General features: G+C 51.0%; 1 protein-coding gene across 2 annotated transcripts in view; it reads left to right on the top strand.

The window, feature by feature from the left end:
* The window catches only part of TCF20 (transcription factor 20), a 95135-nt gene that overhangs the window by 39859 nt on the left and 41452 nt on the right, over nt 1–13824 (top strand). For both annotated transcript variants that reach the window (XM_069586153.2, XM_069586154.2), the window contains exon 2: nt 4170–9887. In XM_069586153.2, the coding sequence (XP_069442254.1) occupies nt 4206–9887 (5682 nt within the window). In that variant the 5' untranslated portion in view covers nt 4170–4205. The remainder of the gene's footprint in view (nt 1–4169; nt 9888–13824) is intronic.

Here is a 13824-nt window from a genome sequence, read left to right as displayed (position 1 = left end):
ATGACATCGTTATACAGGACAGGAGACCTCCAAGTAAGGCCAAGAGCAGACCTCTGAAGGAACCACACTCACATCTGTCTCCGTCTCTGGAGATGGGATTTTCGTTTTCTTTTTTCTTTTACTTTATTTTACTTTACAATACTGTATTGGTTTTGCCATACATCAACATGAATCCGCCACGGGTGTACACGTGTTCCCAATCCTGAACCCCCCTCCCACCTCCCTCCCCATATCATCTCTCTGGGTCATCCCAGTGCACCAGCCCCAAGCATCCTGTATCCTGCATCGAACCTAGACTGGCGATTCGTTTCTTAGATGATATTATACATGTTTCAATGCCATTCTCCCAAATCATCCCACCCCTCTCCCTCTCCCACAGAGTCCAAAAGACGGTTCTATACACCAGTGTCTCTTTTGCTGTCTCGCATACAGGGTTATTGTTACCATCTTTCTAAATTCCATATATATGTGTTAGTATACTGTTTCGGTGTTTTTCTTTCTGACTTACTTCACTCTGTATAATTGGCTCCAGTTTTATCCACCTCATTAGAACTGATTCAAATGTATTCTTTTTAATGGCTGAGTAACACTCCATTGTGTATATGTACCACGGCTTTCTTATCCATTCATCTGCTGACGGACATCTAGGTTGCTTCCATGTCCTGGCTATTATAAACAGTGCAGCCATGAACATTGGGGTACACGTGTCTCTTTCGATTCTGGTTTCTTCGGTGTGTATGCCCAGCAGTGGGATTACTGGGTCATAAGGCAGCTCTATTTCCAGTTTTTTAAGGAATGGAGATGGGATTTTCCAAGGAGCCTGGCAGCCAGAGGTGGGGAGTGCTGATGCTGAGGGTTCTTTGCTTCCTGCTGCTGCTGCTGCTGCTGCTGCTAAGTCACTTCAGTCGTGTCCGACTCTGTGCGACCCCATAGACGGCAGCCCACCAGGCTCCCCACTCCCTGGGATTCTCCTTTGCTTCCTAGCAGTGCTTATTTAGCAAAAATTTGGAGCAAGTGGCAACATTGTTTATATATTCAGTTTTCAGAAGCCTGATTTTATTTGCAGAATGATTAATTAAACTACATGTAAGGTATTTATTTATGGAGAGATTATCTTTCAGGAAGCTTTCCATTAAACTGCCAGATTTAGTCTTTTTGTTCTGTTTAAGCCGTGCATACTCAGACAGTCGTGTCTCTTTTGTGACCCCATGGACTGTAGCCGGCCAGCTCCTCTGTCCACAGCCTTACAGCTGCCTTTTATTATGTAGAGAAGGCCTTTGGCTCTGAGAGCCAGGGTAGAAGAACACCACAAACAGGAAAGATAACCTGTGTGGACAGAAGCGGTGCTGGTTATCTGAAGTCCTACCCAGGTGGCTTATTCAGGGGCTCCTTATGAGAGGGAAACAGAGAAGGTGGAGGCACCCACTTTCCAGGCTGACGTGTCGCTGGACCAGTGCACTTGTCACTGACCACGTCTTCCGTCCTCTGGTTTGCAGTGCTGAGAACATGGCCTGAGGGGCAGACTGCCCGGCCAGCCTTGTGAACTCTGGGCTTCGGTTTCCTCTCCCGGAAGATGAGGATACCGGTTTTGTGAGGATTCGATGAGTTGGGGCTTGTAAAGTGCTGGTCCAGTGTCAGGCACTGCAGCAAACTCTCCAGTAGGAGTTACCTGGTGCCCAGCAGATCCGCCGCAACACAGAGAACAGCAGTCTGAGGAGGCTGAGAAGCAGTTTCCTTTAGATGCTGAGGTTATTTGTACTTGAAAGTTTCAGGGTGACTTTGCGTCATGTGATCATATCATCAAACTTAATATCCGAGTAGTAGACTCTTGTCTAGCTGTTTAGACTTAAGATATTTCAGGAAGAAGTGGCTCTAGCGTTTCAGACTTTGGAGTTACCTGTCTTCAGCTCTGATCCCTGTTTGCTTTTTGCAGTCTCCTCACATGTGGACTTGAGTTGGGCTTTTTCCCCCTGGAACTGGGAGAATTTTACAGGCAGAGTCTTAAGAGTCATCTGGCTTTCAGATCTGTCATATTCTGCCTTCCCTTCCTGCCCTCCTCTCAGCCAGTGGCACTCTGCCGCCACTGTATGGAAGCTGGAGCCCGGCTCTCGAAGGCTGACAGCACGCCTGCCGTGTGCTCCGTACTGTTCCATGACAGGGGGACTGCAGCAAGGCGCCGCGTCTCTGCCCTTGGGAGTTTGCGTTCTGTTGGGGTGGGGGCTGTGTGTCTGTGCTTGTTGGGAATGAACGCTGCGGAGGAAAAGTAGCCGGGGAATCAGGAAGGCCCAGGTGAGCGTGTGGAGGAAGCTGTTCTTTAATAGGCTGGCCAGGGGAAGGCCGAACCGGTTAGGGAACGTTTGTCCAGGGGCTGGGGAGGAAGTAGAGGGGCCAGCCGGTGCCTGGAGGAAGAGCTAGTAAGTTTCCGTGTGGAAAGGCTGGTGGCCTGTCCCAGAAGCAGGGAGGCGCCAGCAGAAGTAGAGCAGAGAACGGCAGAGGAGGAGCCCAGAGAGGCTGAGGCGAGGGCGGCCCCCTGGGCCAGCTTCGCTTGGGATGCGATGGGGAGCTACCGCAGGGCTTGGACGCGAGGAATCAACTTAATCTTTAACAAGGACCACGGCCTTTCCTGCTGGCAACTTCTTTTTCAGCTCCCCTGAGAGGGAATTTAAAAGGTAGGAGAACTTTGTAGGAAAACTTTGTCTTAACCTACCCATGTGTGTTTTGTAATTTCTGTTTTGAATAATTGATTTTAAAATCCTTTGGAGCAGTTTGGCCTTGTCTTCTTCATCTCTGACTTTGAGAAGGAGACAGGCCCAGGTGAAAGGCAAAATAAAATCAGCTCTTGATTAATTGTGTAAGAGGAATATTACATTACATGAGAATTACATTGACGAAGGGAATGCAGTGTTGACTGAGGCAGATGACTTTGGGAAGAGTCTGGGTCCTAAGCTCGGTGGAGTCTAATTTGCCTCTGTTATCTTTTGCTGCCCTCCTGTGTGACTTGTTTCCCCTCCTTCATAGGAATGGCCATAGTAACTTTGTGAACACTATTGGCGAGTCAGAAACCACATGGGGGTCAGAGATGCAAAAACTTCTTGCACACCTCTGGAAAAATCTGGAAGAATCATCACTGCTACTTTGGCTGATTTTGCATGGGAATTGAGGATGGGGGCACGGGGGGGGGCGGGTCTTGGGACATATTTAAGTGTCAAGAAGAGGTGTGGTGATAAGAGTTGAGTGTCCTGGGGTCACCCAGCATCACAGGTTGTTGGTAGATATAGTAAACCTGCAAGATCATGCAGGATATACGAAGGATATACGAAGCTGACTTCTGTTTTAAGTCGGGGAGGGAATAGGCCAGGGGAGTGACTGCCTCGTCATTATGTGAGGCTCTCACGTGATGTTCCGTGATCAGTCTAATACTATATGGACCAAACTAAATGAATGTGTTTTTTTCTCATCTCTCCCCCACCATAAATGGAAGACTTATTTTAAACTAGCTGGATACTTTGTTGACAGTGGTGATATAGCCCCCTATGGTAGCCCAGCTGGACGGGGGCGGGGCTCCTTTGTTTGGGGCGAGGTCCTTACTGCAGTGAAGTGTGCTGTAGTTTGTATTTACCCAGAGTGCTTTCTTTTCCTGCTGCCATAGACTTTGGCCTCACACTTATGGCCATTTCTCTGTGTATTTGCGTCTTTAGAAACAGATAGGATAAGAAATAGGAAAGTGAAAGTTGCTCAGTCGTGTCCAACTCTTTGCAACTCCATGAACTATATGGTCCATGGAATTCTCCAGGCCACAATACTGGAGTGGGTAGCCTTTCCCTTCTCCAGGGAATCTTCCCAACCCAGGGAACGAACCCAGGTCTCCCACATTGCAGGCGGATTCTTTACCAGCTGAGCCACCAGGGAAGCCCAAGAATACTGGAGTGGGTAGCCTTTCCCTTCTCCAAGGGATCTTCCCAACCCAGGGATCAAACCCAGGTCTCCCGCATTGCAGGCAGATTCTTTACCAGCTGAGCCACCAGGAAAGCCCAAATAAGAAATAAAGAAGATATAATTAACTTCACCTGGGCATTTGAATTTCCGTGTCCCCTCCATCTCTAAACTTGGCTTTGTTTGTCCTCGGGAGATGCGTGTCTAATGCTTCTCTTTTCTCCTTCTGGTTCCAGGAGGGCTGCTGGCCTGCTGCTGCGCTGCTGAGCAGTATGCAGTCCTTCCGGGAGCAAAGCAGTTACCACGGGAACCAGCAGAGCTACCCCCAGGAGGTGCACGGCTCATCCCGGATAGAGGAGTTCAGCCCTCGCCAGGCCCAGATGTTCCAGAATTTTGGGGGTGCTGGTGGTGGCAGCGGCGGCAGCAGCAGCGGTGGTGGACGACGAGCAACGGCGGCGGCGGCGGCCGCGATGGCCAGCGAGACCTCTGGCCATCAGGGCTACCAGGGCTTCAGGAAGGAGGCTGGAGACTTCTACTACATGGCAGGCAACAAGGACCCCGTGTCTGCAGGAACCCCGCAGCCTCCTCCGCGAAGGCCTTCCGGGCCGGTGCAGAGCTACGGACCCCCCCAGGGGAGCAGCTTTGGCAATCAGTATGGCAGTGAGGGTCACGTGGGCCAGTTTCAAGCACAGCACTCTGCCCTTGGCGGTGTGTCTCATTACTCACAGGATTACACAGGGCCGTTCTCTCCGGGGAGCGCTCAGTACCAGCAGCAGCCTTCCAGCCAGCAGCAGCAGCAGCAGCAGCAGCAGCAGCAGCAGCAAGTGCAGCAGCTGCGACAGCAGCTCTACCAGTCCCATCAGCCCCTGCCGCAGGCCGCCAGCCAGCCGGCGTCCGGTGCCTCCCACCTGCAGCCCATGCAGCGGCCCTCAGCTCTGCCGGCCTCGGCTGCCGGCTACCAGCTGAGAGTGGGGCAGTTCGGCCAGCACTACCAGTCTTCTGCCACTGCCGCCGCCTCCTCCTTCCCATCGCCGCAGCGTTTCAGCCAGTCCGGGCAGAGCTACGATGGCAGTTACAGTGTGAACGCTGGATCACAGTATGAAGGGCATAACGTGGGCTCCAACGCACAGGCTTACGGAACACAATCCAATTACAGCTATCAGCCTCAATCTATGAAGAATTTTGAACAGGCCAAGATTCCACCAGGGACCCAGCAGGGTCAGCAGCAGCAGCAGCAACAGCAGCAGCAGCAGCAGCAGCAGCAGCACCCCCCTCAGCACGTGATGCAGTATTCCAACGCCGCCACGAAGCTACCCCTGCAAAGTCAGGTCGGGCAGTACAGCCAGCCCGAGGTTCCCGTGAGGTCCCCCATGCAGTTTCACCAGAACTTCAGCCCCATCTCTAACCCTTCCCCAGCTGCCTCTGTGGTTCAGTCTCCAAGCTGTAGCTCTACCCCATCTCCTCTCACGCAGAGCGGGGAGAACCTCCAGTGTGGGCAAGGCAATGTGCCAATGGGCTCCAGAAACAGAATCCTGCAGTTAATGCCTCAGCTCAGCCCAACCCCGTCAATGATGCCCAGTCCCAACTCTCACGCTGCGGGCTTCAAAGGGTTCGGGCTGGAAGGGGTGCCTGAAAAGCGGCTGACCGATCCCGGCTTGAGTAGTTTGAGTGCCCTGAGTACTCAGGTGGCCAACCTTCCTAATACGGTTCAGCACATGCTACTTTCCGACGCCCTGACCCCTCAGAAGAAGACCTCCAAGAGGCCTTCCTCGTCATCCAAGAAAACAGATAGCTGCCCAAACTCGGAAGGCTCCTCACAGGCCGAGGAACAGCTGAAGTCCCCAATGGCAGAGTCGCTGGATGGAGGCTGCTCCAGCAGTTCTGAGGATCAAGGCGAGAGGGTGAGGCAGCTGAGCGGCCAGAGCACAAGCTCGGACACCACCTACAAGGGCGGGGCCTCGGAAAAGGCAGGCTCCTCACCAGCACAGGGCACTCAGAACGAAGCCCCCCGACTCAGCACCAGTCCCGGAGCCCGAGAAGAGACCGCCTCGCCGGGTGCCAAGGACACACCGCTGTCATCTGAGGGCAACCCGAAAGCCAACGAGAAGGCAGTCGGGGTGATTGTCTCCCGGGAAGCCATGACAGGCCGGGTGGAAAAGCCTGGGGGGCAGGACAAGGGCTCCCAGGAGGAGGATCCTGCAGCCACACAGAGGCCGCCCAGCACCGGGGGGGCAAAGGAAGCCAGCCACGCATCACTTCCACAGCCAGAGCCGCTGGGAGGAGGCAGTAAAGGAAACAAGAGCGGAGACAGTAACTCCAACCACAACGGGGAAGGGAATGGCCAGACCGGGCACCCCGCAGGGGGCTCTGGTTTCACAGGCAGGACTGAGCCCAGCAAATCTCCTGGAAGCCTGCGCTATAGTTACAAAGACAGTTTTGGGTCAGCCGTACCGAGAAACATGAGTGGCTTTGCTCAGTATCCTACAGGACAAGATAAAGGGGACTTCACCAGCCACGGGGAGCGAAAGGGTAGAAATGAGAAGTTCCCCAGCCTCCTGCAGGAGGTGCTTCAGGGTTACCACCACCACCCCGACAGGAGGTACTCCCGGAGTTCTCAGGAGCACCAGGCTATGGCTGGCAGCCTCGAAGGAGCCACAAGGCCTAACGTCTTAGTGAGTCAGACCAATGAGTTGGCTAGCAGGGGCCTTCTGAACAAAAGCATTGGGTCCCTGTTAGAAAACCCCCACTGGGGTCCATGGGAAAGGAAGTCAAGTGGCACAGCTCCTGAGATGAAACAGATCAATTTGGCTGACTATCCAATTCCCAGAAAGTTTGAAATAGAGCCTCCGTCATCAGCCCATGAGCCCGGGGGTTCCCTCTCTGAGAGAAGATCAGTCATCTGTGACATTTCTCCACTAAGACAGATTGTCAGAGACCCAGGGGCTCACTCGCTAGGACACATGGGCGCCGACACCAGACTCGGGAGGAATGAGCGTCTCAATCTCAGTTTAAGTCAGTCAGTCATTCTTCCAGGTGGGCTGGTGTCCATGGAAACAAAGCTGAAATCCCAGAGTGGGCAGATAAAAGAGGAGGACTTTGAACAGTCCAAGTCCCAAGCTAGTTTCAACAACAAGAAATCAGGAGACCACTGCCACCCTGCTAGCATCAAGCACGAGTCCTACCGAGGCAACGCCAGCCCCGGAGCGGCGACCCACGATTCCATCTCAGACTACGGCCCGCAGGACAGCAGACCCACACCAATGCGGCGAGTCCCCGGCAGAGTTGGCGGTCGGGAGGGCATGAGGGGTCGGTCCCCTTCTCAGTATCATGACTTTTCAGAAAAGTTGAAGATGTCCCCTGGGAGGAGCAGAGGCCCAGGGGGCGACCCTCATCACATGAACCCACACATGACCTTCTCCGAGAGGGCCAACAGGAGTTCTTTGCACGCCCCCTTTTCTCCCAATTCAGAAAGCCTGGCCTCTGCTTATCACACAAACACACGTGCTCATGCTTATGGGGACCCCAGTGCAGGTTTGAATTCCCAGCTCCATTACAAGAGACAGATGTACCAACAGCAGCAAGAGGAATATAAGGACTGGGGCGGCAGTTCTGCTCAGGGAGTGATCGCTGCGGCTCAGCACAGGCAGGAGGGGCCCCGCAAGAGTCCACGGCAGCAGCAGTTTCTTGACCGAGTCCGGAGCCCCCTGAAGAATGACAAAGATGGCATGATGTACGGCCCACCGGTGGGGACGCACCATGACCCCAGCGGCCAGGACGGCGGGCGCTGCCTCATGTCCAGTGATGGTCTTTCTAACAAAGGCATTGAACTGAAGCACAGCTCCCAGAAGTTACAGCAAGAGTCTTGCTGGGATCTCTCTCGGCAGACTTCTCCAGCCAAAAGCAGCGGCCCCCCAGGAATGTCCAGTCAGAAAAGGTACGGACCACCCCACGAGACCGACGGACATGGGCTCACAGAGTCTACGCAGTCATCCAAACCGAGTAACGTTATGCTGAGACTTCCAGGTCAAGAGGATCATTCTTCTCAAAACCCCTTAATCATGAGGAGGCGTGTCCGTTCTTTTATCTCTCCCATTCCCAGTAAGAGACAGTCACAGGACATGAAGAACAGCAACTCTGAAGATAAAGGGCGCCTCCTTCACCCGTCAAAAGAAGGCACTGACAAAGCGTACAATTCCTATGCCCATCTTTCTCACAGTCAGGAGATCAAGTCCATCCCTAAGAGGGAGTCCTCCAAGGACCTTCCGAGTCCAGATAGTAGGAACTGCCCTGCGGTTACCCTTACAAGTCCTGCTAAGACCAAAATCCTGCCCCCGAGGAAAGGCCGGGGGTTGAAACTGGAAGCTATCGTCCAGAAGATCACATCCCCAAACATTAGGAGGAGTGCGTCCTCGAACAGCGCAGAGGCCGGGGTAGACACGGTTACTCTTGACGACATCCTGTCTTTGAAAAGCGGCCCTCCAGAAGGTGGGAGCGGTGCTGTTCCGGACGCTGAGCTGGAGAAGAGAAAAGGTGAGGTGATAGCTGAGCTGGCCTGTCCCGCAAGCCAGGAGCTGAGCGGAGAAAAGCCTCTGGCCCGGTCTTCGGAGGAGTGGCGCGGTGGTGGGGACGACAAGGTGAAGACGGAGACGCACCCTGACGCTGTCGCTGCTGGGAAGGAGCCCCCTGGTGCCATGGCATCCGCAACCTCACAGAAGCCTGGGAGTAACCAGGGGAGACCAGACGGGCCCCTGGGCGGGACAGCACCTTTAATCTTTCCTGACTCGAAGAGCGCACCTCCAGTGGGCACGCTGGCTCCCGAGGCAAACCCCAAGGCTGAAGAGAAAGAGAGCGATGCCGTGACGATTTCCCCCAAACAGGAGGGCTTCCCCCCGAAGGGTTACTTCCCCTCAGGAAAGAAGAAAGGGAGACCCATTGGTAGCGTGAATAAGCAGAAGAAACAGCAGCAGCCCCCGCCGCCACCCCCGCAGCCCCCTCAGATACCAGAGGGCTCTGCTGATGGAGAGCCAAAGCCGAAAAAGCAGAGGCAGCGGAGGGAGCGCAGGAAGCCCGGGGCGCAGCCCAGGAAGCGGAGGGCCAAGCAGGCCGCGCCCATCGTAGAGCCCCAGGAGCCGGAGATCAAGCTGAAGTACGCCACCCAGCCCCTGGACAAAACCGACGCCAAGAACAAGTCTTTTTTCCCTTATATCCACGTAGTAAATAAGTGTGAACTTGGAGCCGTGTGTACAATCATCAACGCCGAGGAGGAGGAGCAGACCAAATTGGTGAGGGGGAGGAAGGGCCAGCGGTCCCTGACGCCTCCGCCCAGCAGCACCGAGAGCAAGGTTCTCCCAGCTTCGTCCTTCGTGCTGCAGGGCCCCGTGGTGACAGAGTCTTCTGTGATGGGGCACCTGGTTTGCTGTCTGTGCGGCAAGTGGGCCAGTTACCGGAACATGGGCGACCTCTTTGGACCCTTTTACCCCCAAGATTATGCAGCCACTCTCCCCAAGAATCCACCTCCCAAGAGGGCCGCGGAAACGCAGAGCAAGGTGAAGGTCCGGCACAAAAGCGCTTCGAACGGCTCCAAGACGGACACTGAGGAGGAGGAAGAGCAGCAGCAGCAGAAGGAGCAGAGGAGCCTGGCTGCGCACCCCAGGTTTAAGCGGCGACACCGCTCGGAAGACTGTGCCGGAGGCCCCCGGTCCCTGTCCAGGGGGCTCCCTTGTAAAAAAGCCACCACTGAGGGCAGCTGCGAAAAGACTGTTTTGGACTCAAAGCCCTCCGTGCCCACCACTTCAGAAGGTGGCCCCGAGTTGGAGTTACAAATCCCTGAACTACCTCTCGACAGCAATGAATTTTGGGTCCACGAGGGTTGTATTCTCTGGGCCAATGGAATCTACCTGGTCTGTGGCCGGCTCTATGGCCTGCAGGAAGCGCTGGAAATAGCCAGAGAGATGGTGAGTAGGAGAAATCCCCCTGCCGTGGCTCTCGGTTACTTCCTTTGGGTTCTTTTTCTTCCACCTTCATTTGTTTCAGCCGTACTTTTTATTCTTGCAAATCACACGGTAGTTCCTCCACAGTAAAGCCCCAGGATTGATGGTCAGCACAGGGGACACAGCTGGTGCTTTGTGATGGCTCTGAATGGAGTGTCGCCTTTAAAAACTGTGAGTCCCTGTGTTGCATGCCTGTAACTTACTAACACAGTGCGTCAGTAATGATAAAGCCCCCAGGCCCAAATGCGGGGCAGAAAATGAAGTGATTGAGGCGTTTGTTTAGCTTTTATTTTTATCAGTAATTTGTGTTCACAGGTTATACAGGTCATATGAGTCTCCTCCTGCTCATTAAAACAAACATCAGTGTTTCACCCTTCTCAAACCTGTCCTCTGCCAGTTTCCTCTGTTTCTGAGCAAAATAAGCTTTTACTGCTGTTTGAGTTATCTATGGATCTTTTTTTTCATTCTTCAACATCTGTTTCTGTAATATTGATGAAATTAATACTGTGGTTGTAACTTCTTTCTTTAAAAATTTTTTCACTTTCCTAGAACTACTAATTCATGTTTTTATTTGCTTTTTATTTTCTTGGGCCACACATTTCTGATGCAAACTTTGCAAGGGGTTTTTTGTTCTTCAGGTCTGTTTTGTGTCTGTTTTTCTGGGGCATTCTTCATCGTCATCGTTGTCTACTTCTTTGCTCTGTTGAACGCTGTTTTCTTATCCATGTCTTCGCCTTACTTGATCTGGGCCACATTTAATGGTGTGTGTCATCCTTTAGCATTTTCATGAGAGAAAGGATGCCTGGGAGGCAGTATGTTGAGATCGTGTGAATCGGGATGTCTTTTTTCCATCTTCTTGTTTAACAGAAGGTTGCTTGGGTATAGAATCTAGTTGTCTCTCACTGTCTTGGTTCCTGACCTGTTCTCTAGTTCCTAGAGAAGCAGGCGTTACAGTTGACTGGAACTGCTCTCATTTTCAGGCCTTAATTTTGCATTGAGTCTTTCTCCTTTGAAAGTCTGAGGACCTTCTCATTTCCCTAGAGTTCTGAAATCTCAAACGATAGGCCTTTGTTGGCCTTTTCATGTACTGGGTGGCTGCTATGAGATCGTGCCATCTGTAACTCATAGCTGTTAGATCAGGAAGATTGTCAGGTGTTATTTCTTTGATAATTTCCTGTTTTCTCTATTCTCTCCTTGCTGGAATTCTTGTTAATTAGGAATTGTACCTCCTGGCTTAACCTTCTGGCTTTGTCTTTTCTTTCCTGTTCTGTGTTCTAACTCCTTTTGTTCTGATTTCTCCGTGCTTTCTTCAACTTAATCTGATCAACCTTTTATTTATTTATCTTCATTTCTGATATTTTCAATAACTTTTTTCTTCTCTGACTGTTTCTCTGAGGGGACAGTTACCTGGTTAAGTTGGGGTAAGTAAGGGACCTGCTGCTGCTGCTAAGTCGCTTCAGTCGTGTCCGACTCTGTGCGACCCCATAGACAGCAGCCCACCAGGCTCCCCCGTCCCTGGGATTCTCCAGGCAAGAACACTGGAGTGGGTTGCCGTTTCCTTCTCCAGTGCATGAAAATGAAAAGTGAAAGGGAAGTCGCTCAGTTGTGTCTGACTCTTAGTGACCCCATGAACTGCAGCCTACCAGGCTCCTCCGTCCATGGGATTTTGCAGGCAAGAGTACTGGAGTGGGGTGCCAGGGACCTAGCTCCTCATAAAAACTTGGAGCGAATGCTCTGGTTTCCAGCCCTGTCTTACACCCCCACTTGCTGAGCGTTGCAGTTCCCGGCTCCCGGCCACGAGGTGACTGGCTTTCAGCGGCTCCTCTCCTGCGTGCGTTTTCTGCTTGCTTTCTGTCAGCTGAAGCACTTGTTCTGTCTGTTCTGTTTCTGGTTTTTAGAATTGGGACATCTCCTGTGCATTGTTTGTTTCCCTGCCCTTTCTTCATGTCCTCCTTAATTTGTCTATTCCATTGATAAGTTTATCCTTTTTTTTTTTTTAATGGAAAGGAAACAGATGTGTACATGTTTGTTAGTCTGTGATGTATAGTCAGATGAGAGATTTTTGTGTTGGTTTATGTTTAAAACGTACTTGACATAGGTACTGGTGACTTGCAGCCATACTTAGTCAGTGTCCTATCAGCCAAGACCATGGTATTCTTGGGCACTTTATACTGTCCTCTCCCTCCCACTACGCCTTCCCCACAACGCTCTGTTTTATCACTGCATTATCCCCAGAATTCATAACAGTGTCTGAGAAAAAGGGAGTACTTGGAAACTATAGTCAAGGATGTAATTAGTGTGAAATTTACATATATTTTAGATGAGAACATTCTGATTCTGCCTCACAAGGATCTCGCCTTCCCCTCTTAGACCTTTTCCCTATCCCCTTACTTCCTCACAGGATTTTTTCCTCTCCACCATCAGTATCACTCCCAAACCCCAAGTTTGAAGTAGCTTTGGTTCTTAGACACGCAGCTTTTTTTTTTTCCTGATCACACTGCCTGGCTTACAGGATCTCAGTTCCCTGACCAGGGGTTGAACCTTTCACGGCAGTGAAAGCCCAGAATGCTAGCCACTAGGACGCCAGGAAACTCCCCCACAGCGGCATTTGTGACAGTCCTAAAGGGACATAAAACTTAAGACCCTTACGTATTGGGTTGCCAGAAAGTTCTTATGGGTTTTCTTGTAACAAATTTTTTGGCCAAGTCAGTACAAAATTCTTTAGTTGGTTCTGAGAGCTCAGTGATCTATTAATCATCCTCTTGCCCAGTTGATGGCCAGCTTTCCTCTGAAGCTTACAGTATTTGGTGGGCTGGTTTGTTGTTAGTTTTTGGTGTGTGTCCCTGTCCAGTTGATGGCCTGAATCCTAAATCAGCAGGCTAAATCCTTCTCAGCAGGTCACTAGATCCTCTGTCTCAGTTCAAGCCTAGTTCATAGAAGGTAGAGAGTACCCTATAGTGATGTGCCCACCCTAAATCACAGCCCCCTCCATCTTCAGGAGTCAGGAATTCCTAGTCAGGACTCCTGTCTTCCGAAAGTACCAGTTTAGTCTTCTACTTGTCAGCTTTGATATCCCAAAATAAAATCCGGAACATTATAATTGAAACAAATATGCTGAATGTAAGAAAGCAGTCTCTTTCTTTAACCCATCCCTCATATGGTTTAAATAACATGAAGCACGTTAGGTAGAGAACATTGAAAGTAGTTTTTGCTTTTTAAAATATTAATTGCAGCCTTAGTTGTCTCAGTTGGAATGTTTCACTTAAAGGTAAAAGGCACGAAAACAGGGTTTTTTTTGACCCTACACTTCTCTTTACAGTAGAGACCCGAACTTAGACCTTGCGGTTCCACGGTGGCGCCATCAGGACCGCAGGTTCCACTGTCTCCTTTAGTGACAGGTTTCATAACAGTTGACCTACTTTTGTTTTTTAAAATTGAGATGTAATTGACATATTGAATGTTATATTACTTTCATGGCCAATCTCTTAAATAAATCTCTTACTGCCGCTTTATCGTCTTGTATTGTTCTCACTCTACCAGTGCCCTTTAAGAATATGACATTTCTCTTCCCTTGATCCCATTCTATCTTTTACATCCCTCTTTTAGAACAGAATGCCAGCTTGGTATATTGAGTTTAGTTTTTCAGTACACTGCACATCTGTTTTATTCTCACAAGCCTCCCAGTGAGATAGGAAGAGAGAAGACACCAGTCCATCACCCTCAGAATACAGGATGGCTTGGATTTAGTGACACATGCCTGGGAAGCATTGCCCCCAGTGATGTGTTGGTTTTTTAAATGTTTTAAAAAGTTATGCTTCTTGGCTCTTGGAACTGATGCTCCGCTGTGACTGCGAGATCCTTTTCAGTTTTATTTGTCTAGCTTTTATTCTCCGTAATGTAC

Source organism: Ovis canadensis, chromosome 3 (assembly GCF_042477335.2).
Source record: "Ovis canadensis isolate MfBH-ARS-UI-01 breed Bighorn chromosome 3, ARS-UI_OviCan_v2, whole genome shotgun sequence".
Lineage (NCBI taxonomy): Eukaryota > Metazoa > Chordata > Mammalia > Artiodactyla > Bovidae > Ovis > Ovis canadensis.
This window is presented reverse-complemented; position numbering and strand designations above follow the sequence as displayed.